Source organism: Falco biarmicus, chromosome 12, assembly GCF_023638135.1.
Source record: "Falco biarmicus isolate bFalBia1 chromosome 12, bFalBia1.pri, whole genome shotgun sequence".
In the NCBI taxonomy this organism is placed as follows: Eukaryota; Metazoa; Chordata; class Aves; order Falconiformes; family Falconidae; genus Falco; species Falco biarmicus.
The window spans coordinates 21,852,131-21,878,918 of NC_079299.1; the positions used below are offsets into that span (position 1 = coordinate 21,852,131).

At 37.7% G+C, this 26,788-nt stretch overlaps 1 protein-coding gene across 8 annotated transcripts in view; it reads right to left on the bottom strand.

Moving 5' to 3' along the window:
- Window positions 1-26,788, bottom strand: part of LTBP1 (latent transforming growth factor beta binding protein 1) — a 216,750-nt gene that overhangs the window by 86,505 nt on the left and 103,457 nt on the right. For all 8 annotated transcript variants that reach the window (XM_056356801.1, XM_056356797.1, XM_056356798.1 and 5 more), the window contains 4 exons: window positions 22,025-22,249; window positions 18,311-18,588; window positions 6,405-6,507; window positions 654-725 (listed from right to left, as the gene is read on the bottom strand). In XM_056356801.1, the coding sequence (XP_056212776.1) occupies window positions 654-725; window positions 6,405-6,507; window positions 18,311-18,588; window positions 22,025-22,249 (678 nt within the window). The remainder of the gene's footprint in view (window positions 1-653; window positions 726-6,404; window positions 6,508-18,310; window positions 18,589-22,024; window positions 22,250-26,788) is intronic.

The following is a 26,788-nucleotide window of genomic DNA, read 5'->3' on the forward strand; positions in this document are numbered from 1 at the left end:
GAGATACAGGGCGTAATCCTGGAGTAACAGAACTTATGCAGCATCTAACTCCATATCTCCTCACCTGCACTATACACATTCTTGAAGTACATGGGTCACCACATTACGGCAGCCAGGTATGCACAGTTTTTAATTTCCAATTGCCAGTAACATTACGTGGCTTTTCTCAGTACTGTTGTGTCTAACCTTTTCAGTCCAAAATAATTGTTCTCCAATTACTCCATACTTTCATGATTATAGATGGGAATCCATAAATCTATTAACCACCGCCCCCCCCCCCCCGCCCAGTTTATTTTATATTGCTAATTTCATCTGACTTAAATGAGCAAGTCTGCAAGTTCAATGCTTAGCAAAAGAACTGCCAGAACAGTGTATTTCTACTGACAACCAAAGTAAATGAATCCTTATGAAGTCATCTTTATACATCAAAGAAAATGAGAGTACACATAAAAGATTTAAAAGCTTTTTTGCCCCAGAGCAAAAAAACATTCTATGGAGATGCCAGTATTTGGAAAGCATTAAAAGTAGCCTCAACATTTTTTTCCCAAATACATATCAATTGGATTAATTCATCCAAGTCATACATATCAAATAATCTGTTACAAAAAACTGGTACTCAAAATAAAGACAATCAGTTGCGGACACTGTCATACCTTGACAAAACGTAGCATTGATCCTCTTGTAGCCTTGCGGGCATTCCATCATAGGACTGTATCCATGGTATGCTGAAGAAAAAAAAATTATGTCAGTTAAATACTGCTGATTTATATGCTTATTAAGAGAGTCTGACACCTGATTATCTGTTTAAAAAAATCATTGTAAGATTATATGATGCATGGAAGGTCAAGAAATCAAAACTAAAGGTTGTACAGGTAACCTTACTTTCACCTCTTTCCACGTGTATACCACTGGACTTTTCAGTTATTCAAACTTACATTTTTTTCCAAAAAAAGAAATCTTTGCAATCAGGATGTTATCCTTCATCTTAGTTGTCCTCAAATATTCAAATAATTACTTTTCCAAACCAGCTACAAATATCATGTTGGGAAAAGATAAAGCTCAAGATTCATGATGGAAACTCAATGGTTTTAAAACTGAAAGCAGCTTTAGAAAGTAAAAGTATCTTCAATGTTAGCAAAATTGTTGGATACCATTTCTCCTGCCACAATAAATTAAAAAATGTTTGAAATACAGAGGAAATAGATGCAAATAAACTTAAAAAAAAACCAAAAGAAGACAAAGGCACATTTGTAATTTACCTAACAAAGCTGCTGAATTTTAGAAGACTGTCGCTGGCTGATCAGTGTAAACTGTCAGGAGCATAACACCACTGCAAAACACAGACTAAATACAATTTTGCCAAAATAGAAAGTGTTCATTTAACTAGTTTTATATTTTTATTTATTGTTTCTTTCCTACACTTAATGTTGCTTTTGAGACTACAGAAAACTGTTTATTGATTCTTAAACTGTTATATCTTCATAAATGAGAGCAGTAACTTCTTTGTATGGTTATGCATTAAAAGCTAACCTCTTGGCAAATCCCAGTACTTTATTAAATGTATAGGACTAAACTTTTGGCACTATGATCACACAAGTGCCTTTACTAAGAGTCTAGAGAGTTTTTTATAATTTGAATGCTACAACAGAGTTATCTAACATTTGGCCAGATCTTTTGTTTTCCTTTAAAAGTGTTCTAAATGTTCAGCAGGCCACAAAACAATAAAAAACCCCAACCAAACAACCCCCCCCAACAAATCAAAACACATTACTTTCCATCTTTACTGTATATAAACTGTCAAAAAAGAACAACTAAGTGAGATAATGTTTTTACTTGGCTTCACTTCACATACAATGCCTGAATTGCACATTTAACCCTGCAGCTTATTTTAAAACTGGTAACTGGTTGACTATAAGGGTGGGGAAAAAAAGAAAAAGAATTATTTTCATTAGCTCTAAAGCTTTTCCTATTCTTTGGAAAAATTTAAGTGATGATCTTGAGTAGCAGTTTATGGAGTGAGATACTTTTATTTCAAATTGCTGTGAATTACTTAAAATATTTGTTTAATTAGAACAATGAGATTCTCCTTAGCAATTGCTTAAAAACACAAAAATAGTACAGGTGAAAATATAGCAACAATGTTCTTACAGTTTTCAACACATACTTCTCCACCTTTACATTGACTACAATCACTCTTAACACAAATTAAGATTTGAAAATTTCATCTCTCACCATAAAGTGGCTGCTACACACTTATTTTCAAGGCAGCTCCAATATTTTCACAATGTTAATCTTAAAACCAGTTGAAATTTAAGGTGACATTTTCAAAAGTGCAATGCATTAATGTATTCCTTCCTGGTCCCCAAAAATATCAATGAAACTCCTAATGTTTATGTTGCTAGAGGCAGATTCATAATTGCGCTGATTATGTCCTAACTTATCTGTGTTTGCCATTACAGACCTGATTCAATTCACACTAAAACCAAGAAAGTCTCAACTTTTTGTGGGCAGGAGTAGTACCCTGCAGTACAGCCTGGCAGAGGAGAACAGAGCTCTTCCAGTTGTAGATGGAGACTAGCCCATGAGCTGTGCCAGGCCTTTTCCAGTGCAGCAACACATTTTCCCTTCCAGGGTGACTCAGCTGCTCTAGCAAGTGCAGTGGTGGAGTGACATCAGAGATTTTAACCTCTCCCTCCCTCCTCATCTTCCTACTCCCACACCGAGCCGGAAAGAGTGGCTTACTAGCAGCTGTTTTCTTCCTTCTACAAAGAGCAGCAATCCAAGCAGGTCACAGTAGAGTAAGAAGCTTGTTCACTGATGGCTAGTGATCCATGTGGGAGCTGGATGAAGTCCTACATTACTTACCCTTTACTCATTTAGACAACCTGTTTGTAATTATTAACTGTTAGCAAGAAGCCTGAACAGTCATAACATTCCCCATGTAACACAGAAATGCACTTTGTCTTAAAAGTCATCTTCTGCAGAAGCCTTCAAAAGTGGAGATCTGTTCCAAAATTCCTTTTGTTTTTCAGTAATACTGAACAACCTGTAAACTTACAGACATGGGAGCTGTCTCAGGCCAAGACACTTGAAACTGCAACAAGGCAGAAGCCTGCCTGAGCAGTAGCTATCACCCAAAGCATACAAGTACCTCTTTACAAAGGGACAAAGTCCTACTTAAGTCTGTGGGAACAAGATGTATGCAAACTTACGTACATCATTAAGTGGTTGACTAAAGGGCAAAGAAAAGTGCCTGCTAATGAGACTGAAGTATATGTTTAAGAAGTTTGCTGAAGTGGGTTTCACAGAAGATCATGTTAAATGCAACCTGATAACCTATTTTTACAGAAAGAGGTCAACCTTAAACAAAGTTTATGAAGCGTAAAACCATAAAAGCAAAAGGAAGTCTGTTTGCTTCCAGAAAGTCTACAATAAGCAGTGTAATACCCATTCAGTGAAGTATCAGAACAGGTCAAAATTACATGGGACTAATGTGGGACTAACTCTGCCTGCTGAGAAACTACCAAGGACATCACTTAACTGATAACTTACTAACAATTTGCCTGACTCCCAAGTTTTTTCTACCCAATACCATATAATACAAATATAGATATACTATATTAATATATAAAAATATAAAATATATAAATACATACATTCATAAACATGTCTAATACATACTCTTTTTACCACCAGAAAATTCTCATTATTGTAAAAAAAACCCCACCAACCAACAACATGATGAAATACAAATCCTTACACAGCCACTCTACTCTTTCATTAGATCTTATCATAAATTTACATTTATCTTTGGAAATTGTTTGGTCTATGGAAGCATAACACTTGGATGCTGACATGAGGCTTAATATGACACCTGTGCCCAAAGGACACTTAGGCCCAGATGCAAAACAGACCTGAAAGTTCAAGTGGTGTGCCTAAGTTCAAAATGAACATCTATAAAACTCTAAGATCACTTAAACTCCTGCAACACTCCAAATCACCTTAAGTTCTTAGAAATCTGAATGTTCACCATTTACACCCAAGCAGAATTGCTGCAATTCATGGCATGATTGAACAGCATCATGCTTAACTCATCCCTAAATCAAATCTAGATTAAGAAAATATATATACTTCTACCAAAGCTTCCTAACAGATTCAGTGAATATTCTTGAAGCATACACCTAACCAAATCATACTCTTGATACAATGTAGTGGTAGATGACACTATATTTTAATCTGGAGAAAGCAGACAGTTTTCAGAAACAGAACAATCATCTCCCCCCTTCTTAAAATGCTAACGTACAGTGAAAGCTCCCACCTAAAAGGATGAGAAATGTATCCCATTATGTCTAGGAGACCCAAACCCTTACTTTGCAGGAATGCTTTAATCATAAGGACAGGATTATTCCAAGTGGCAACATTCTCTGTCTCTTCTTGAAATCATACAGTTACATTCAAAAAAACAGTTCCAGATTGAACCAGAATGCAGGAGTGAGCATGACTCATACCATAAATAATTAAGTACACTGGGAAAAAGACTAGGTGCCCAGACCTGTTCCAAGAATTGTTTCTATGTTTTATGGGTTAGGTCATCTCCTCATAGGTATAAAATGTAGATTAGAAATTCTTCTGGCAGATAAAGGAACTCTGAATTGTCCCATCTTGAGCAAGTGTGCTAGCCATTAATCTTTATAATAAAAGGACAGTGCTCATCTAATTAGCATTTTTTTAAAAAATATTCTTACTCAGTGCTTTGAAAAAAAGGTGGCAGACTTCACTTCAGGAGAGATTTCAGGGTAAGTTTGGGCACTTCTCTGTATGTACCTAGGAAGTATCTGGGGACCAGGATTTCAGATATGGTTTGTCCCAGTGTTTTCCTGTTTGCATGCCCTTAACATCATGCTGAGCATGTTGGCATTAAGCAGCTGCCTGATCAACGCACTGTCCATTGTAGATTCCAGGCCGAGGTGACCAGTGTTTTATCTAAGATGTGAAGAGCTAGCAAATGGGCTTCCCTTTGAACCAGGCACCAAAAATCTGTATGAGTAGTTCCAACCAGTTTTTGGTTCAAACATGTTTCAGGCTTTTGTGATCCCTCTCATGGTGCACCTACATCCACTAAGCAACATTTCACATGCCTGCATGCTTCTCATGAACAAGACTTTCAGTTGTAGTCTTTCAAATTGTTACTTTGTTGGAGAAAGCTATAAAATCAGGACACATTTCACAATGCATACACCAATGCAGAATGTATGTCTCTGTTAGAAACTGTATTTACGTGCTACAGGAATAAAAATATAGGTGCCAGTTTTTTATTAACTATGGCCCTCAAAGACCCCAAGGAGGCTCTCTTTAGGAAGCACATCAGAACATAAACATACTCCAAACCACAAAATTTAAATGCTTCATAAACTAGCAGAGCAGACTGAGCCAGCATAAATTTATATTAGACTCTCCTGTGGAAGGAAGAGTCAGAGAAGTAGAAGTAACAGCAGGTTTTCTGCTGGAATTGTATTTATATCCACATTAAGACTTGCAGACAAAAATATACTTAAAAAGTAATAAATCAAACACTGAACATGTTCCCAGCATTGCTATCTGTACAAGTAACAGTGGCCTTGAAGTCCTACATAAGAATGACTGCAACTCCCTACACTGTTTTTGGCTCATTAAATGCAGGTCCTCTCCACCTACAAAACAGAGATTACATTATCTTTTCTCATCTTTCATTTAGTGGTGAAAATATGACATGACAGGGTGGTATTACTATTACTTTGCAACAGTAATGTAATTCACAAAAGGTTTAAGAGACTAGCCTCACTTATCATGTAAATAATTTGAAATTTCTTTCTCATATGATGTCAAATCCTAACAAAACTGTGAGGAAACTCTTTGTCATTGCCTAATCGTTGAGGAAAATATTTCAAAAATAGAGGAAAAAACATAAACGTAATTGACAATTTAGAGCCTGAAAAACTTTGGCTCCAAACTTGAAAGTTCATCTGCAGTCCCAAGAGGTCACTGCATTCTCTCCAAGCAGTAACTGGCGCCTCTATAATTTAACATTTCTGTTCAAAAAATAAATCCAGCTGGAAAAGGCAAGATGATTCAATGTCATTATCCTTCCTGCACTGAGAAAACGCCACAGTGCATCACTGACTTAAAGGAGGAGGAAGAAGGGAAAGACCCAACAACATTAACTTTGCTGGCTGCACTTTGTGCCTGCATATTGTAACTCTTTTGGCATGCAGGAGAATTCCAGTTTCTGCAACCTATCCCAAATCAAACCATAGCCTATTCTTTCTACTAGGTTCCTTCCCCGCCCCCTGAAAAGGAAAAATACTACTTGAGGGGGGAAAAAAAGCCATAACTGATCCAGAGAATAACAACAAAATAGCACTTACATGGCTTCTTGGGACATTTCTGGCATTTGTTAAAACCCCAGGAAGTACCCACGGTTCCACAGCAGTCTTCTTGCTTGGAAAGGCCAGGAAGTGCTTTCCCACACTGGAATAGTCAAGACAAAGAATACTCCAGTTAGTGATACTGTATGATGCTCACTTCTAGTACAATGTTCTTTTTCAGTCGTCTTGGGTCAACCTCTTGCTAAGACACTGAAGATTCACTGGAGCTCTCAGCTGAACTGAAATAGTGCCCATGTATTGCAATGCCTCTCTATGCAGGCATGAGTAGATTAGGTGATATTGTTATCTTCCTGTGCATCAACTTGAAAGGGAGGAGAAAGAAACAGAAAAGAATAGTATATCACAAGAACGAGTGTAGTTTCCAAGGTAGTAACTTTCCACTGGCACCTTTTCCCTACATGTTTCCTCAAAAATGTGCTCGTTCACTTTTTCAAAAGCTGTATAAATTATCTCAAATACTTTTCTAATTACTCTCAAAGACAAAAAGTATGACTGATTTCTACAGTGTTATTTCCTATTAAAAAGCCTCAACTTCCTGCCAACTTAAGTTTAATGTTTATGACCACTGACCGAAAACTGTCAAATTGTAATGACAGATTCTGCTGCCCAGATACTGAAGAAGGTCATACAGATAAGATGACTGAAGCCAAAGTTAGTGATGTCTCTGTTACTCCAAACAAGTGTCTCTTTCCCCATGCAAAAATTTAAATTAACCTTGCAGTAATTTGAGGTCAATACTCTCCGCTGCCCACAATCAAGAATCTACTTATTGTGCTTTTCATTAGTAAGACAATTTTCAGAAGCTTACAAGGTACTAGTTATGGGCTTGACTTTTGCATTTTTCTTCCATCTTTCATGGTAAAAAAGCTTAAATGTATTTGAGATGCAGACATTAAAAAATAAATCTAAACCAGTCAACTAGGTATAAAATGGAAGTGCAAAATGTGCAAGAGAAGTGCACAACAGCTGCACTTAGTAACACTTTCAAAGCAAATGCTGATATAAATAGGCACTGCAGCAAACAATTCAAAGGTGCTGAAGTGTGAATTCTCAGTACGGTATGAACAGACCTTCCCCAATCTAAACTTCCTTCCTGACAGCATATAAACCTCTGACCCAAATGATCACTGCTGCTTAGCTTGCAGCTCAAGATAGCTGGCTCATCTTATGGTACAGGCTGTGGCCTTGTGGTCGCTTTCACTTTGGCTGGTAACTGAGTCGCTGCAGTGGGGAAGCATGCAGAATGCACAGGCACTGACAGCTTCCTCCCACCTTCCCAAAATTTTTCCAGTGTGCTCTTAATCGTACTGACACCCATGAGTCAATGTTTCTGAAGTACAGTTACTCTGTGCAGCTCCACAATGTGACTACTAACAGGATAGCAGGCTACCCCACAATGTCAGGGCTCTGACTCATCAAAGGGTCCCCTTTTTCCATAGGGAGGGCTGCCAAGGCATCATCCCAGCTATCTTCTCTTTCCCTTTTCCACAGATACTCCTCAGGCACCAATCAAATTAAAAGCAGCACCAGCTCACTGTTTAAACATCAAACTGTAATGTGCAACCTGCAGCCCCTCAGCACTTGCTGCATATGATGCTTAGACATCTGTCAAGGGATGTGTGAGCAGCCAGGAGCATCCTCTGTCCCAGTGAAAGCCAGCCTCCCTCATGAAATGGAGCTTTCAGCCCAGGGCAACTTGCTGAAGCTACAGTGTGCCTCTGTACATCACACCCACATGGGGTAGCCCCTCTTGTGCTGTGAGCCGCATTTTAGGGTGACACATGAACAGCATAATGAACAGAGTGGCCAAACAGGTTAAAAGAGATTGCTCGGTTATTGTGCAGCTTTAGGAGTCTGTTTTCACACTACCATGTGCAGAGTGTCTTGTGACAAATTTTCCTGTTCCAAGGGGTGACAAACAGTCCCCCACCTGGATGATGTTGGGCTATGTTGAAACTGTGAAGTACCAAAGCAAGTCCCACCTTTCAGATGCAGGCCCAGGCTTACACCATGTGAACACATATCTTTCAGGCCGTCTTGTACTCCCGTGGCATGGGCACTGGCAGGTTTAGTACGAGATTGACCATTCCTGATCAGTCAGAGTCTGCTGAGTTTCATTTCCAGAAGCAGCTCTCGGCCTGGTACTTCACAAAGGCCATCAAGACGTACAAACGGAATTCTGCCCAACTCCCTCTGCTGCAGCAACTCAGCTGTTTTAAGAATTCGAACTAGCTCTTTCAACTGCCTCTAGATAGATGATACAGAAACCTTGCTGCAGTTTCCAGAAGCTCAAAAATCTTTCAACTGCAGAGTACTCCTCCTCCAAGTAGCTTGCCCTAAAACCTTAGAGAATTCATGTTACATTTTTAAACAATGCTGGTTTCTCAACCCTCATCGCAGGTGGGCATGCTCTAGGAAGGACCATTTTACTTTAATAATCACAGCTACTCAGTTTTACTTTATAATTACAGCTGCTCAATTCCTTTCCTAGAACTAGAACTGCTTCTTCAAAGACAGAGAAGCCATTTACTGAAGTTGTATACTGTGACTGTTACTGAGATTGAGCTAAACCAAACCAATTTGCACTCAACCCTTTTCCCCACCTTGGTCCTCAGTTTTACAACTCTCCTCTCTCCGAAAAAGAAGTGGGAGGAATCAAGGCTGGTGCTGCACCTCCCCTTATGATGTCAGAAATGGAGCATCTGGGCAACAAGGCACATTACCTAACACCTAGTGTTCCTCTGCAAGGTCACAAGCCTGAAGGACACATCCCAGCAGCTCGTGTGTGTCAAGGCAAGACTTCACTAATGTGAGAGCCAACATGCCATCATGAACGAAGCATATAAAACAAAGGAGAAGTTAAAAAAAAAAAAAAGAGGAGGAAGATGGATTAAAGCCCACTTTTAGTTTAGGTGTGGTGCTACAGCATTTGCACTCTACTGAAAATCATGATCTCTGTGGTCATAACTTTTTCAAATTTCCATATAAAAACCATGAGCAAAAATAAAGATGCCAAAGTCTGAGTCATCTGGCAACTGTGGTTTGTAGTCCTGTCAGTAAAAACTGGCAATGATTAAAGCTGTTGCTCCCATTGCCTCTGTGGTGAATTAAAGCTTGAAGAATCAATGATAATTTGGTTAACGTCCAGATCATTGTAGAAACTGGACAGCAAGGAAAAGCAACTGCCACATGGGGCTCCTAGTGGTGTAAGATCTGTGTAATTTTGGATCTATGCATCAGAAAAAATGACTGTTCTGCAAAGTCCTAAGCCAAACAGAAACAGAGAGTTCTTCTACGGCTAATAAACCCTGATTTCTCTGGTACATCTAATAGGACTTCAGATACTTCCAAAACTCATGGCATTGCACAAACTTTTCCTTGCCAGCTACAGTTTCTTAAGATGCTCCTTCCTTTCACAAACCCTAAGCATCAATGAACTGAAGCTCTGTTTCTACAGGTCTCAAAAACTTTTAGGCAATTTCTATCCACTTCAAAAGTCTTACCCACTTCCTACTACTGAGAAGAACTCATCAGTTCTTCAGACAGTCTGTTCCAGTCTCTGAGTCACAAGTGACTGGAAAAGTCACTTGGGGGAATCCATAACTATTTTTAGTTTGTGTCACCATTCAACACAACTCCAACAGATAAATATGAACGTAAAATAAGCGGGGAAGCTAAACACAAGCATACAACTTGCATTATACATGAAGATGATGCCATTCCCTAAGCTTGGGTTTACAATTTTCTATCCATCATCCAACACATATTTTAAACTAATCTAGCTTGTATTCCAGAGGGCTTCTGAAAAAGAGAACAGATTTTCATGAATGATACCTCTGTCACAAGCTTGCAATTTGGAGATAATGTTTACTGGTTCAGAAGGCAAAGAAGTCATGAAGGACTGGTATAAGAGCTCAACTGTGCTGAAAGAGGGTCAGCAGTAGCAAGCAGTATAAGGCACACATGGTACTGCTATAAAACAAAGTTCTTCCTGGGTAAAGCACTCACAGACACTGAAAGTATTGTTTTGAATCCACATATTTTTCCCAATGCGTGCCTGGGCTTCTATGCCAATATTTTATATAACTGAAGGAAGTACTGAATATTCCCACTGGTAGACTGAAATTCTGGCTAACCTTGTGCTGGTGCACAAAGGCCACCCCAAGCCACATCACTTCTTTGTTTGTCTGTCCAGACTCCAGCCTCTGCCCCATCTCCACAGCCTTGGAGCGCTAACAGTACTTGAGTTGTGCACTGCCACCAGGGTTTCATGCGTTTTCCAATGCCAGGGAAAAGGAAGGATTATATCCTCAAAATCCCTCTGCTAAGGGAGTAGAAGGAATTTATTCAGCTCCCTGTAAAGTGCAGGAGAAAGCCCAGTCTGGCAATTAGTCTCAGGGCAACCGCAGAGGATTCTGGCTGAGGGACCACAACGTTTCCTGGGACTCCCACTCCTGTGTGACCCATCTACAAATCCCTGTCATAAGCTGTTAGTTAAAACCACAATACAAGCGTAAATAAGAGAGTGTCACATGATTAAGTATGATTGAAATTGATAGCTGCTTTGCCTGAGTTAAAGGCTAATGACTCTGGGATTCAGCTCAAACGACTGCATTTCACATACCACAATAGCAGAAGTGAATGGATACACTGTTTAACTTTCTGTAAACTATTCAACAGGCACAGACCTTGGATTGTTGAGGGTTTTTTTCCCCCTATAGGCACGACAAAGAGAATAAGAAACCTCAAACTTAATAAACCGTATTACTGAAACAATTAACAAACATACTTAATTAGCTTACTGACCAGCTGAATGACAGGTTGTTACAAATGTAGAGTATTATCCCATGTAGCACTGGCTCACTAACAGGCATTGTCTCATAAGCAGAGGAGAAAAACTTAAATACTTCCAGACTTTCTAAAAGAACTGGTAAAGAATTTGTTTTGGCTTAAGCAGAACATTCTTCATAGGCAAGCAAAAATTATCCAGCTTTCTTCTATTTGAGTAATTAAAACAATGTTTGGTGTTTTTGGTATCCGATACATCTTTAATCTTCTGATATTTCAGGGTATTGATCTTGCAAAGAATCTATTGTGAATGAAGCATTAATCCTGGAAATGAACCCACACTGATTTCTGACAGTCTATTTGTTTAAGAACTTCAGAAGCCAAACCATGAGCTTCAAGGAATTCCAGGCAGTTATTTTATTTTATGAGATGGTATTTTTAAGACTATTCTAAAGAAAAAAAGGTTTTAGAAGTGCTTTAAGAGAAAAAGTACCAGTATAAAGCACAGAATTTTACTTGTATCATTTTTCCTGCCTAAGAATATAAATAGGGAAGTTCATTTCATGGAGCTGTCAAAAAATGAAAATACCTGAAATTTACCTCCATAGGAAATGTTTTGTTAAATCTAAAGTTCAACAGGGATATTTATACAGTTGAATGAATAACTTCAACTGTCGAATGAATAACTTCAACTGTCATATTACTACTGTCATCACCTCCAGACTACATACACTACGATCATATTGCATACAGTAGTATTGATACATTAAGTTATGCATTAATAGCTATCAAGCTATCAACATATTTTGCTGCTCTGATTTCTAACTCAAGTACTTTGATGTCTTTATTACTTTAAAAACTCAGTGATCTAAGCCCATTTCCTAAAAATTTTATGTATATTCTCAAAGTTAAGTACCTGATCAGTCTATGCCCTTTTCTAAATCAACTTAAGTAAACGCTTAATGATTTGCAGTCAGAATCTTTATCATGATGCAATGTCAACAATTTCTGACCTCTTCCAGCTCTCACTTATCACTTGGCTTATTTTGTATTCTACCAAGTCTGACAGCAGAGAGAAGAGTGTTACTCAAACCAAATGTTTCCTGTAAAAGATATTACTGAAACACAGTATTAAATAAAATGTTTCCATAGAAATATATCCCACTAAAGATGCTGATCAACTAACACCTGTTTATCAGACATACTTGTTATTTATCAGAACTAAGCAGCATTTAAAACACATCTGAACACATATGTGAGCATTTTGATCACACTGAAAAATGGATAGCCCTTATAATCTTCAATAGTCTTTACTAGTGTTCACAATTAATGTTATTAAGCTTAATTAACAAAACCCTATCAAAATATGCTTCTATTGTCTGCTATAGGTGGTATATTTGATTTTTCTTTAATATGATTTTCCAAAGTATTATTTTAATACAATGTTTCACTTCACAATACCACAACTCTAATTCAGGCATTCTTCTCAACAGAGCTGTAACAAGTATGTGTCTTTTCTGCAACACCTTTCAAAGCAATTCACAAGGTAAGCACAAAACATCATTCGGCAAACAACTTACAAGCAAGGAGTGGAATATATCCCTTGAACACTACAACCTGAAACTGACCTGAATTTAAAATACCCCAAACAAAAAAGGGAGGATCAGAAGACAGTATTTTTTAAATCCTTTCAGCGACCAATTTTGACAGCAGTCCAGCCCCTCTCAGCAGTTCTACCAGCACAACCGAGGAACAGTGAGGCGGAACGAACCAGCATAGGCAGACATGACAACTTAACCAGCTTCTCTTCTGCATATTTTGGCATCTGCTGCTTTCAGCCAGGTAAGTACCTTCAATATCTCTGTCTCTTTAGAATAATAACTCTTTCATATTTTGTTTTTAAATTATAGATGCTGATATCACCAGAAGTCATCTCCGGTAAAAATGATACTCAAAAAATCTGCTGAAGAGAACAGCATTACTTGTGAATCTAGTCAGAAAGAGACTGCTTTAGAGAAATTTGGAAATACCAGTGTCTCCACTTTCTTGCTGCTTTGCAAAAAAATGCCTCCCTCTTTACAGTTAAGCAAAAAAAGAGACCAAATCAATTTTGAGAAAAAAGACTTTTTTAGCCAAAATACTGAAACGCAGTGACCACAGAAAACACATTAATATGCTTAGTAGACACTTCAAAGCCATCTTGGGGAGGGGGGAGCGTGGTGGTGGTGGAGAAACAGTGCTTAATTATCTTTATATGAATTAGATAGTATGCATCTGCATTCTTTTCTTTACTTACATGCAAAGTAAGCATATGCAAAATCAACAGGACTTGGGATTACCAACACAATCTTTACTAGGTGCACCACTGACACTGTAGAAGTATTTTGGGAAATAACAAGATATTCTGTGTCATAATAAAGGCATTTTTATTAGAATTAAAATGAAAAGCAGCTGAAGAGGAGAAATTAAAGAAGGGAAACAGAATCTTCCTTATTTGCTTGCTTTTTAAGTAGGACTTAAGAGAATCAGTGGTCTAAGATGACCAGCTCCTTGGATTTCAGCAACGCAAGACTGCATGGCTGTAAAGGACCTTGCAGGACACCACGTCTAGTCTCCAGCTTTTGAAGGCACAGTAAAATACAGTGCTCTCTAGATATTTACTGTTTTCCATCTTGAGTGGCATTTTTGCCATACTGCTTCCACTGTATCTGTTTCTCAACTTCAAGTCTCTATCTTCTCAACATCTTCTATCTAACAAGGTGTAAGTTTAGGTAAAAGTTTATTTCCTGTATTTTTATGATAACAGTAAGTTTCTCACCTGCAGCTTAACTGTTAGTTTATGATATAACCTGCAAAAATATTTTTGGTACTAGGAACACATTTGACAAACCACAACTTTTGCATGCAACATACCGTAGTAAGCTATCATTTATTGTGGTAAGCTATCCTGGAGCAATCATTATTACCATCTCCCAGAGGAGAAATAATTGCTAAGTGTTCCACTCAGAGAATCAAAAAGCAGCCAGGAAAAGTGAATTTATTTGAGCAGAAAAGAGAACCATCCAGAACACTATTTGCTTCCTATATTACTTTTCAAAGATTGAAACATTCATTCTACTTTTCTAGTTGCTCTTTCCACTTTCCACTCCCAATGCTGAGGATGCTTCAGAAAACAGCCACAAATAAGCAACCCATGTATGTATGTGTACATGTATTTATGAAAACATACATCTTAATTTATCTATTCTAATTAAACTAGGAAATGTCATTCTTCTTGCCCCTCCCTCTCCCCTCCTGTCCTTCTCTGCTTGTAGACTGACACCTTTTCACACATCCTTTACTATCCTTTTCTCACGGTTGTTGCCTTTGGTTATAGTCACTTATGATATTACAGAAAACTAAGCAAATAGGAGGTCTAGAAGAATTTCTATGTTGTTAATTAGGAATGATTGAAGCCCTGAGAAAATGACCAGATTCTTCAGCTATCTGTACCATAGTGTCCTCCAAGCTTCAGTTCAGGTGGCTCCAGTTGCTAACTTCAACAGTATGCGCTCCGTTGGAAATACAGTGCAGCAAATACAACCTGGCTGTCCTGGGATTTGAGTATAGCAACTATCCTACTGGTTTTGTGGGACTACTGTTTTCCAGTGAGATACATTAAAGGATTTTAACCAAGGTGGGGTGAGGAAGAATGTGTTGGGAGATGAAAAATACTCCACAGAAGGTTGTGAAAAAACCCAAAGCATTAAAATCAGAGGACATGTAATTGAAGACCAGCTAAAATTCAAGAAAGAAAGAGAGAACAAAAGATGGAGAGAAACATAGAATGGTAGAGGTTACACACACAAAAAAACACAGCAGAAATTCCGATACCGTTTTTATCCTGTGCTTTTAGCATGGACCAAAAGCAAGTTCAGCAGTCTTTATTAACTTGGTTGATTTGCCTACAAGAGGCCACACACATCCCTCCATCAATCTGCTCTATAGACAGTAAAGTCACCTCTGATCCTAGGATATTTAATAAAACATTTCTGAAGCCAAATATACAATCCACCCTGCAAAAAAATGTATAAACACTGATGATTGTGGAAGGAAGTATGGATATCAAAACTCCAGAAAGGACTTGTAACACTTTGTTACTAATAGGGAAAGTTCAGTTTAGCGTCTAGTCTGAACAAATAAAGAGAATCCTCATATCTAGCAAAGCAAATATCAAAGAAACAGAAAACAAAGTTCTTCTGGAATAGATCTCTTTCAGAGTTAAAAAAAAAAAAAAAAAGGGGAGGGAGCAAAAAACCTTGTCTCTTTCCCAGTTCAAGGTATATTTAACATACAAATAAATAATACGCTTTGCCTGACTGCAGAAAAAAATGTCTTAACATTTCAGGTTCAAATAGGAAAGGTGAAAGAGTCACTTAAATCTATATTTATGGCAAGATCTCAAATGAATGCTCTACAAAATGCCAGGCTACAGCTCCATATTCTAAATTGAAACATTAAGTTAAAAAACAAAAGGCCTCTGAAATCCTTACTTATCCTCTTCTCCAAGACCGACACTGAAAGGAATAATGAAATTTGTAAAAAATGAGAACAAGCATTATTCTACAGTAGGAGGCACTGCCCTTTCTTGAGAGCACTGCAGAGTCACATTTTTCCAGGGGAATACTGAAAAAAGAGTTAGAAAAATTGGGAACTCAGCATTTGGTTGGATTCCAAGGCAGGCATAAGGTCAATGCAAGCATGTTTTCCCTCTTCTTCCCCTGTAAATGGAGCAAGTTACTGTCTTCCATGAGCAATGAGTAGGCTTTAATTTTAAAACCACTGTAATGTGAGGTGCATGCATAGGACACTGAAAGTTTTGGATATGTCATGTGAAATACATCACTCATGCATGCAGCAGAAAGAACAGACAAGAAACTGATCAAGCATAAGATGTAAGAGGTAGAAGATGTGGCACTCACTGCCAAGTCTAAGATCGAGGAATTAATTTTGTCTTCCCCTATATATGAGTGCAAATAGAAATACAAATAAATAATAAACAACTATTAATTATCTAATTATTTCCAGAATTTTATGATTTCACATTATAATGCCATATTTGATGGATCTCCTATTCTTAGGAAATATAGAGAAATGGTTGTTTTACACAGGCCCTGCTTCATTTTGTCATGTAAAAATCCACAAACTTTCATTTGAATGTGTGCTTCAATCCTTGGTAAAGAACAAATACAAGGTTTTACTATTCCTGAAACTGAGAAGCACGAAGAGCTCATAAGTATAAATTCACAGTGTGGATCCCAGACCAAGCACTCATCAGTTAGTGAATACTAAGCTTTAATGTTTCATATGCAAACTTAACTATGGTCTTCCAGAAACATTTTTGGGGCATGATGACATTTAGGTTTACTTCTTCCACTGCATTTTCAGAATGAATTATTTTTAAACACCCTCATGTGATGACCTAGCATGAGCAGGTTTGGGGATCTTCCACAGCAATGAAACCAGAGCTAATTATGTCACTAGTAGGAATACTACAATACTCTGCAGAAGCCAGTCACTGAAAGGAAAAGAAAGATTTTACAGGAAAAAAAGTCAGTTCTTAGGGGCTGGCAGAGGATGACCGAGTGTAAGGAACTGTGATTTCAGTTTGAGGTTCCAGAAAGTAACTGTTATCACTTCCTTGGGATCTGCCACCTACGTTACCCTCACCCTGCTTCGGACTGCATCCTGCTTCTGCTCCTGTCTGTTCGCCATCACTGATCTGCTCCAAGCTCCTTGCCACTCTGTGAGGTCTGTGTGTGTGTGTGCACGTGTGCGTTGCCTTGCTGTCAGTTCCAACACTTGGCATTATAGCATTCATTGGCAGCTAGAAGAAGCACTTGTAAAGGACATTTTGCTCCAGTCCTGTATTTCAGGGATGACGGGTGCTGTCCCCTTGAAGCGAAGGCAGACCACACTCTGTGCAGCTGAAATCTTATGAGAATTTTGCTGCCAACATCTAACAAATGTTTGTGGAATATATTGAAAATAGATATATTTTTAGATGCTTGAAAATTGATTAACTTTGGGTGCATGTTACTGGAAGGACCAAATGCAGTGTGATCTCTGCAATAAACTTAAATTTCTACTTCAAAGCACACAATCTAAACCTTCAATGAAACAGCCATAAGTTGGGGTTTTTAGCCTAACTAAAACAATATATTCATTCTGTAACATCATCCCGCAAAACAAGTGAGTGATTTTTCTGAAGCCTCTAACAAAATTTCAGCCTGAGGCATACATTCAGCTTAAAAAATATTAAATCTGAAAAGGTCAGTTTCAGCAAGGCGATAAGCAAATAGCAGGATCTTAGTAATTATTTAACAATCTCCTCACATATGCTTTTTTCTTTCTCTTTATATTTACATGTATATACAAATATGCAAAGATGACAACACTGTGTCTTAAAGTGCTTTCAAGAGTTGAAAGAAGATACATAATTTTGAATAGTCGTAAGTAAAAAGTGATGTGAACATTATTTTAAACTGAACTAAGGTTTTAATGCTCTAGCAAACACTCAATTGGCTTTCATGATTTTTCTACTCCATTCAGTGGTCACATTTCAACAGATTCAAAACATTAGCCTACAACACTTTAAAATATGAAGTTGTTGAATAGGAATTTCAAAAACAACTGCAACTCCTTGAAAAACACTTGCTGTTGAGATACGTGGGCAAAAAGACTTGTTAAACCAAAGGGCGGTACAAGCTGTGGATGACTGTGTAACCTTGGTTATTCAATTAGGAGATATAGAGCTGGGATTTAAGTCATGGCGTTTTATTTAGAGAAATAGCTCATAAATGGAGAAGGTATGGCTAAAATAACTGAAATCAGAATGCCAGGGATCCAAGTCAGCAGAAAATAAAGACATTAGCTTGAAGGAGAAGGAGCTTCAGCAAAATGTTATTTTGTAAAAATTTTACATTCTCAAAATAATTTTCTTTTGGAAAAGAATGTCAAATGTGTCCTTTCCTGGCAACCGGTGAAAATTTTTTTAATTCTTTTACAATGTTGTTTTAAAGCCACCTGTCTCAAAAACCTTAGCAAACATTTCTTACCTGTGTCCCAATAGTCTCCTGGAAGCAGCGCCCAAGCTGTGTTTTAACTGAAACAGGAAACATATGAGGAATGGATTGTTGATTCGTGTAAGTAGTATGTCCTTTCTGGGTCTTCTGATACGGAAGACCTTGGTAAGAAACCTGTGGATGTACTGGCTGAGGTACTTTTGTTTTTTGTCCTGTTGAAGTGCTGTCAATTCTTGAAACTTGATGGATCTGAACTGAGGCTTCAGGGGGATGTTTCACATGGATATTCACTATGTTAGGAGGGAACTTCACTAAAATAATTGAAGGAAAAACACATAAGAAAAATTAGTAATGAAATATGCCCAAAAAGATATCTTAGGCACCTCTAAGACATTACTTTTATTTTGCACATTATAATTTTTACAGAGTGCCTTAAAATGACTGAAATATAAATGAAGCCCAAATTTGGGGTTTAGAGGGAAGGCTGAAAGAACGCATAGACTCTCATTAACAAAGCAAGAAAATGGAAACTCTTCACACATGAAAGAACGACGTTATAGGATTGTAAAGACTGCTACATAAACATGGATGTCCAAATTGGCTGGTGTGACATTAATATTTGTGGTCATACTGTGTAATAAGAATCCTATTCAAAGTTCCAGAATTCAAATTCTACTGGGTTATTTTTGGATATATAGTAAGCTTTATTTTCTTTTTCAGATCCATCATCTTTCTCTGGAACACAGAAAAAGCTTCAGATTTCATCCCTTCACCTTTATATACCTGCCAAGTCCCAAGTTTGCCCCTGCAAGAGCTGCCAGCACCTCAACTATCTAAAATCACCACTCCCTTCAACTAAACTTTGAATTCAGGATTTGGCAGATAGAGGGAGGAAATTTTTTCAGATACTTCCGTTTTTAAATACAGTTGTAGTTTTAAGTCTGGGTGTACAGACTGAGACTCTCCAGTCAACATAATATGCAGAAATCTGTTTATGACCCTCAAGCCTCTTTTCATTGGAACACAAAATACCCTTTAAACATGTAACTCAACTTATTGGGGTGGGGTGGGGGTGGGTGGGGGGCAGGGGAAGATGTGTGTAGAAAGTTTTATAGTTTGTAAGCTGCATAAAAAAGCATTTACTGTGTCTGGCTAGGTCTCTCTCATCAGCAAGTACCGCACAGCCTACTCAAGGCCAGCCAATCTGTTAGATATAACACTCCTTCCAAACATCAAGAACCAGCAAATATAATTTGACATACTTTCTCTATAACGCAAACTAGATTGTTGAGTCTTCTGAACTGTCTCCTTGCCTTTTAGGAGGCCAGACTGTTCTTCAGAACTTGATTGGGCATTTTCAGTTCTTACTGACAAATTTAAACCTCACAACTCTACTTCCCAGGAAACACTTCTATTTTAGCTGCTTTAAAATGATATTATATTGTAGAAATTGCTTTTGGGTTTTCACATGATTTTCATTTCTCAAGGCACATTTTCAGCATTAATTACTCTCACACAGGAATTCCTTAAAAGAAACAAACTTATTTTGATTCTGCCTTGTATTGTTTTATTTATGAAAATCTCCAACATATTGCAGACAGAAACATCAGGAATAAGGTAGCAGGAAGTCAACAAAATACAGCTGCAGCGCCTTAATGGCTCTTCAGATCTTGTCTGTAGCAGAAAATAATCTTCAAGCAAAATTTATGGTACATGAGTTCTGTTACTGGTAAACTCATAAGAGAAAGGTTCAATGTTACAAGAAGAAGTAGCAAGGCCCTTCATAGGCTATTAGACTGGTTTTGCAGGGCAAGAGAAGACACCATAGTCTGGCTGTGAACAGAATAAAACACCCCAACTTACTATTATATATTTTTACGTATGAACTAGTTTCTCCAGATGATAAGTCTAAAAAAAAAAAATCTATCAGCCCTTAAAAGAAATCACTGAATTGCTCTGCTTTAATCTATCAATCCACCTAGAGACGTTCAGATGCTGAAAACATCAAATTTAGGCCAGTTCCTCCCATGTAGTATTATTACCACAATCCTCTCCAGGTCTTGGATCACTGCCTAGATGTGCTGATTATTTTTTATTTCTGCCAGCTATTTCAGTACGAATTTTTTTATACTTTCCTTGAAAGAAATGAAACGCCCTTCTCTCAACAATCAAATGTCCTCATTTAGACATGGAAAGAGAAGAAAAAGCATTGCGACTGTGCATGGTTCTGAAGAGGACTTGAGGGTCAGGAAAAAAAGATATATTCAAGAGGTCAGACTACTTAGCAATTAGAAATTGATTGTGTATTTTGAGACAGCAACTCAAAATCTGGAAAACAACTATGTCTTTAAAAAAATTGGTTTATAGTCCACCATATTGTCTAAAATAATTTGTTCAGGAATTAAATAGTCACAGAAATAAACTGCTGCTCTACTAAATGTTTAGGCAATTATCTTTTTCTCCTCCCCACCCCACCCCCCCTTTTTTTTTTTTTTTTTTTTGAGAGAGAGAGAGAGAGTGTCAGAAAAGTTCTTGGGAGCTTTAGGACTAATACTCCAACATGGCAGTGGAAACTATTCTCCAATGGACTGTGTAGCAGCCCCAAGAGAACAAATCCATTGAAAAGACAGAGCAGATACTTAAAAGCATTTATAAAATATTGTATTTCCAGGAAGATCCCTCTCTGAAAGCAGAATTACTACATTAGATTATATTTATCACAAACATGTAAAGAGTTTGGCCGCTTTTAGCAAAGTTGTTCAGGAACTAGTAGCCAACAACTGAACCTCACATCCTTCTCCCATATATTTTCTTTTTATTCAGAGGCAGCAACTGTAAAATTATCCTTGAGAAAAAAAAATAAATCAATCTGACAATTCATACAAACAAAATTCACATTAATTCATACATTGTGAAACTGAATCGCAGGGGTGTCTCTCTATATAGACAGGATCTCACCCAGATAACCTGCTACCTAGAGTCACAGGACACACAGAAAAACAAACTCAACACTTCTCTTCAAGGTCATCAGAACTTGTCACTTTACAAAAAAGTGTTAGGGGAAATAAACCTGAAGCTGCCTGAACTTCCTTTGATGGGGTAAAATTTGATTAACATCACAACTTTTCCTGTTTCTGATCCTCTGCCTTCTTCACAGCATTAGCAGTAGGAAATCCTTACCATTTTTTTTTTCCTATGTTCTATTTAACTGAATCATATCATGGTCTATTTACATTAAGTTCACCACAAAATTAACTTTTAGAACTCCACTAAATAATGTAACAATAGACATGGACTGTATTTTTAGCTTTACATTAGATTTAAATTTTATTATCTTGAAAAGCATTGTCTCTTCCCTCCATTAGTAACCATGGAGTCACCTGCAACTTTCTATCTAGGTATACTGTGATTTATGGACTCTGTTCAGCCACACTCATTCTCTTTTTGAACAGAACTACAGCCCTGGAAGAAGCCCCTGCATTATTCTTTGACTCTGCAATCTGCATTAAATTCCACTGCAAAGTGAAGTAAATTTACTTATAAACTCTTTTTAATAGCCCTGTTAATTCTTATTATTTCAATCATTGAGCAAAATATTTTCCAGTCATTCTGGTGAGCTCACTATTTAAGTTGTGGTGTCAAGATTTAAACCATGTAGACAGATTACTATTAGCACTGATTGGATACCCACAATTAGTTAATAAAATCATTTCCAAAGGAAGAATTATCTATCAAGAAAAAAGTTACCTTTTACACCTTGCTGTCCAGACATAGTCAGTGGTAAAGTATGAGTAGAGTGGATAATTTGTGATCCTACAGCCTTGTTCACCTGTTGCGGGTGATGGTACAGTTTTGGAGTATTGGCAGTCTGCACAGGAATCTGGCAAAGTTTACCAGTGTAATTAGGAGGGCACTGGCATTTATCTCTAGAACTGCACTGGCCTCCATTCATGCATGGAAGATGGCAAATAACTGAAATGAAAGCAGAAAGAAAAATTTTGTTAATGATTTTAGCTTTAGTATTATCTGACTACATAACACACAGAAGTTGAGGAGGAAAGAATTAGGGCTGGGGCGCTTTGTTCTTCTGTCATCTGAGGAATGGCTATACATCTGATATGCACTTTTGATTGCCTTGTGGTAGAACCGCTTTGCTTCCCCGCCTTGTGACCTCTCTCTGGTCCGCACCTTCTTTCCATGACAAACCCTCCTTTTGACCTCTGCCTGGTTTGCATCTTCTCTCCAGGACAAACACGGCAAGCACATTCTTTCCTAATAAAACCCAGCTATTTAATTTCATTACACTGTTAAGCAAGACATTGAATTAATATGGTGCCTGGCTGCACCTCTTATTCACACTTTCGTACAGGTATTCTTATTTAGTCAGCCTCCCATATCTGAAAAGTCTTGGGCCACCTACACTTCCCTGGAAGACTGGGGAAAAAACTCACCAGAGAGCAAACGATACTGGGGATAAATTTTCCATTTTTACTTTAAGCCTTGGTGGTTCTCTGGAAAACCATGTCTTACCGTGTATGTAGATTTTTGCTTAACATTTATATCTCAGATACAAGCAGATAATTTGTATACCCACCCATGAAGATCATAATAATATGGAGAAATTCTACTCAAATTACTTCAGAGACAAATTTCAAAGTATTAAAATACTTTAACCCCAATATAAAGACAAGGGTAATCACTTGTGTGCCAGCTACTGCTTGCAAATTTACAACAATATAAATTATCAGATGAAACATGAAAAATGTCAACATCAAATGAACAGTATTTCTTAACTCGGAGATACAAACAGTAATAGGCAGGGTTCAGCACTTTCTAAAAATATGATGTGAGACTTTATAAACAACCATAATCTAGCTGAGCTGTCACATTTTCAAGAACTAAATGATGTAAAAACAACATGAAAAATACTCTAAGTTTTTGTTGAAGACAAACAAAGGTAATTTTTTCAAAAATCAAAGATTTTTTGAGAAATAGCATACAGTATCCCTTTGTCAGCTTTAAGATAAGATTCCGACTGTAAAAATAAACAAATCAAAATCTAGAGTTTACAGTAATTATGGCATTTTGCTGGATTAGTATTGCTCAGTCTATATAGCGTTACAATAAAAATGAGAAACCATAGATACTACAAGGTAATTAGGAACCTAATGCTTATTATTCCAAGTGGTGTAATCTCTGGACAACCACAGACTATTGCTATTAATAATGCCATAAAACTTCAGTATTGGAAAAGAAACCTGTGTTTTGTATGTCACAAGAAGACAAAGTAGGACATTGAGCAGCCCAAGGAGTTCCAACACAGCTGCATAATGCACTTGGCCCAGGAAAAGTGCTCAAGAAACAGTGCGATCAGCCTGGCTCATCACAGAGCACCCTCACATTGTATTAACAGGGTCTGGAACAGCGATGCCTGATTGCCAGATAGGTCCACGCACAAATGTAAACAGCCAGAACTGTTTTTCCACTCGGCTCTGCAAATGTATATTTAATATTTTCCTCGTCTTATCTCATATTTTCATTTCGCATAAACTGACTGAAAGTACTTCAAGCTGTAGCACTGTGCTAAAAGGCCCAGTTGACTTTGGAAGGCTATCCACGCCAGTGCATGCCTCGCTTTTTAGGTCCCAATGCTGTTGGGACTTCATCTGAGTGTATGAAAGATGTCCTTACAGAATGGCTGTTACTTCAGGGCAAAACAAAGGATTTTTGACCCCTGAAGTAACTAAAGCATGACAGCTAGCTATCTCTGGCTGGCAACATTTCTCCCTGAGCAGCCACAAATGAGCAGGATTACTCTAACAGCAACAACATACAGGTACTTGTAAAGTACTTGTAAAGATCTGCCTGGGCAAGGTTGAAACCTAAGGTGGTTTTCCTGCAAAAGGAACATCGCACAATGAAATAGTGTAAATTACCATTAAGGGGACAGCAATTTGGTGTTTGCAAGAAGTATAGTGAAACAAAGGCAAACAGAAGCAGTCTCATTGAGAAATTCCTTGAGTGCAAGAAGCCTATTCCATAGATTTTCTTTCCACCCTCTCCAGCCTGGAGGCAAAAAGGTAATGTACAAACCCCAGCTTTACAACAATATAAATATACCCAATATTTCCACCAAAATAAATTAATTTCTTTTGAGCTCCTGTTCCTATAAAGCTGTCAGTGTCTGGAAGACCATGTCTGTGCATGCTATCTCTGCATCACAGGGCACTCTTCAGGCATCCTTCCTCTGCAAGAGCCAGCTGGGTAACAAATGGGCACATTAAAAGCTTTGCTTTAAAGCAAACAAAAGTTTGTGCTAAAAACAACGGGAAGGAAGATACCAATAGAAAAGAGCTCATTCATGTCCCTTTTCATAATTGTTTACTGTGGCTATTCACGCAAATAACTTCTGTAAATAAGTGCAAACAAATGCCACTGAAAGGTCTAGTATGACGTAAACAATCAAGAATGTTTAATGTCTCAGTATTTACATATAACAGAAAATAAAAATTCCAACCTGCCCACATTATCATGTGGTGCAAATCACTCAATCAACTGATTTATGTACAGATATATTGATTCACATCTCTTGAAGGTCTGGCCTAATGTATGAGGAATGAACTTTAAATGGGAATGTATTAAATCTATTCTGAGAATACAAAACTGTAAAAAAAATTAAAAATTCTGAAATATACAATTATAAGTTATACTCAGCCATGTGAAAACAGCAAATGTGATCACCAGGATAAATGGAAAAGTTTAGCATCTTAAATGGTAAATATTACAAAACTTAAAAAAGGATGAAACACATTGAAATAAAATATCTGATAATTTTATACAGGTATAATAAGCACATACACAGTAATTGCGATGTTTCCTCAGGTAGTTTACAGCCAGGAGGAAGGGCTACATTTGATTATGACACTGGTGCTGGAAATCACAGGCACACCACTAGAGTTGGAATTACACAGACCATTTGAGAAAAGTGAGCTGAAGGGGCACAAGCCTCCAAAAAGGCAGAAGAAGGAAACGCTACCTTTCCCTCAACAAGGCTCTGGGAATCTCAGGTTAACAAAGACCAAAGAACCCTGGGGAAAGGACCATTTAAGATAGGAACAGGATATAAGCCACAGTATATTTGAACAGCTCAACTTCTGATGAAAGTTTTTTGATTTGTTTTGTTTTGTCATTAAGATTAAAGAACTTAAACAGAATGGCTGAACACTGCCAGAGGCATAAGGAACATTCCCGACAAAAACCAGACCCATGAGCTGGGACAGACCATTAGAAGATGCTGGGTTTGCACGTATGTTCACAGCTGGCATTCAGACAAAGGGTACACTGGAGGCTGATTTTCACTGGGCTGTTGCCATTTCCTCTGAAAAGGCGTAGGGGGGGAAAGGAAATAAAAATATCCATTATGGCGTAAAGCCCTCTAGCTGCTCAGAACCTTACAAAAATGTGGAGATAGGCCTGCATAAGATGACAAGAAATTTCAGTTCACATGTGGGTATCTTACAAAGACGACAAAGAAAGTATTAATGGACTAGAAAAGGCAACACATTCTTCACTCAGGTCTGTTATAAGCCAAGTCTCTCAACTGTCGCGTGAGAATTAGCCAACATATGATTGAACAAATTTAATGATTTCTTAATATAAATGAACATCTATCCTTCAGAAATGTAGAGACAGGTTTAAGGAATTACAAACATTAACGAGTCTTCTCATGCTTGGGCAATTAATTGGTAATAAAAAGCTTTGATTTCTCTGGCATCCAAAGGCCTTAATTCCCCCCAGCCTGGCACAGCTTGGTGGGTATCACTGTTCAAAATGAGCCAAACAGAAAAGGTGCATCATGAAGCCCCTTACAAGGTGTCTCTGAAAGCCTGAATGCACAGAAAAAAAAGAATTGCAATGTGAATCCCGATCAAGCTGCCACAGCCATGGGTTGGAAACAGAAAAACAGGGCATGAAATCATCAACAAAGCAGCTCAGAAACCACTGATACAGTTTGTCCATGTAATTACATCATCTAATTTGCTTTCAAGATACTCAAACAACCTTGAACAGCACCAGATAAACTAATTTAATCAAGTCTGAATGTTTTCATTTAATCAAAACAATATGTAACAAAACAAATTCCAAGCATTTAAACTCTCCTAATCCTTAAAAAATAGCCCACGCTTACCTAAACAAGCCCTTAAGATGGATGGAAACTCCCTTCTTGCAACCAGTGCTGAAGAAAATGAAGATGGGTTTTGAAACATTCCTCATCTGACTCTCAAAATTCCTCTTCTTTTACACCTCAGGGAACATGCGAGTTTCTGTCTCACTTTTCCTCACCACTCTTTGCTTTTTCTACTTACATGCTACCAACTACTCAAGTGTAAGCACTATTCAATTACATTGACAGGCTCTCCAAAGAAAACCTCAAACTGTTAGATTACAGTATTTCTACTGGATGTATTACAAATCAGCAGATTAATTTTGTTCCTGAGCACTACACGGTTA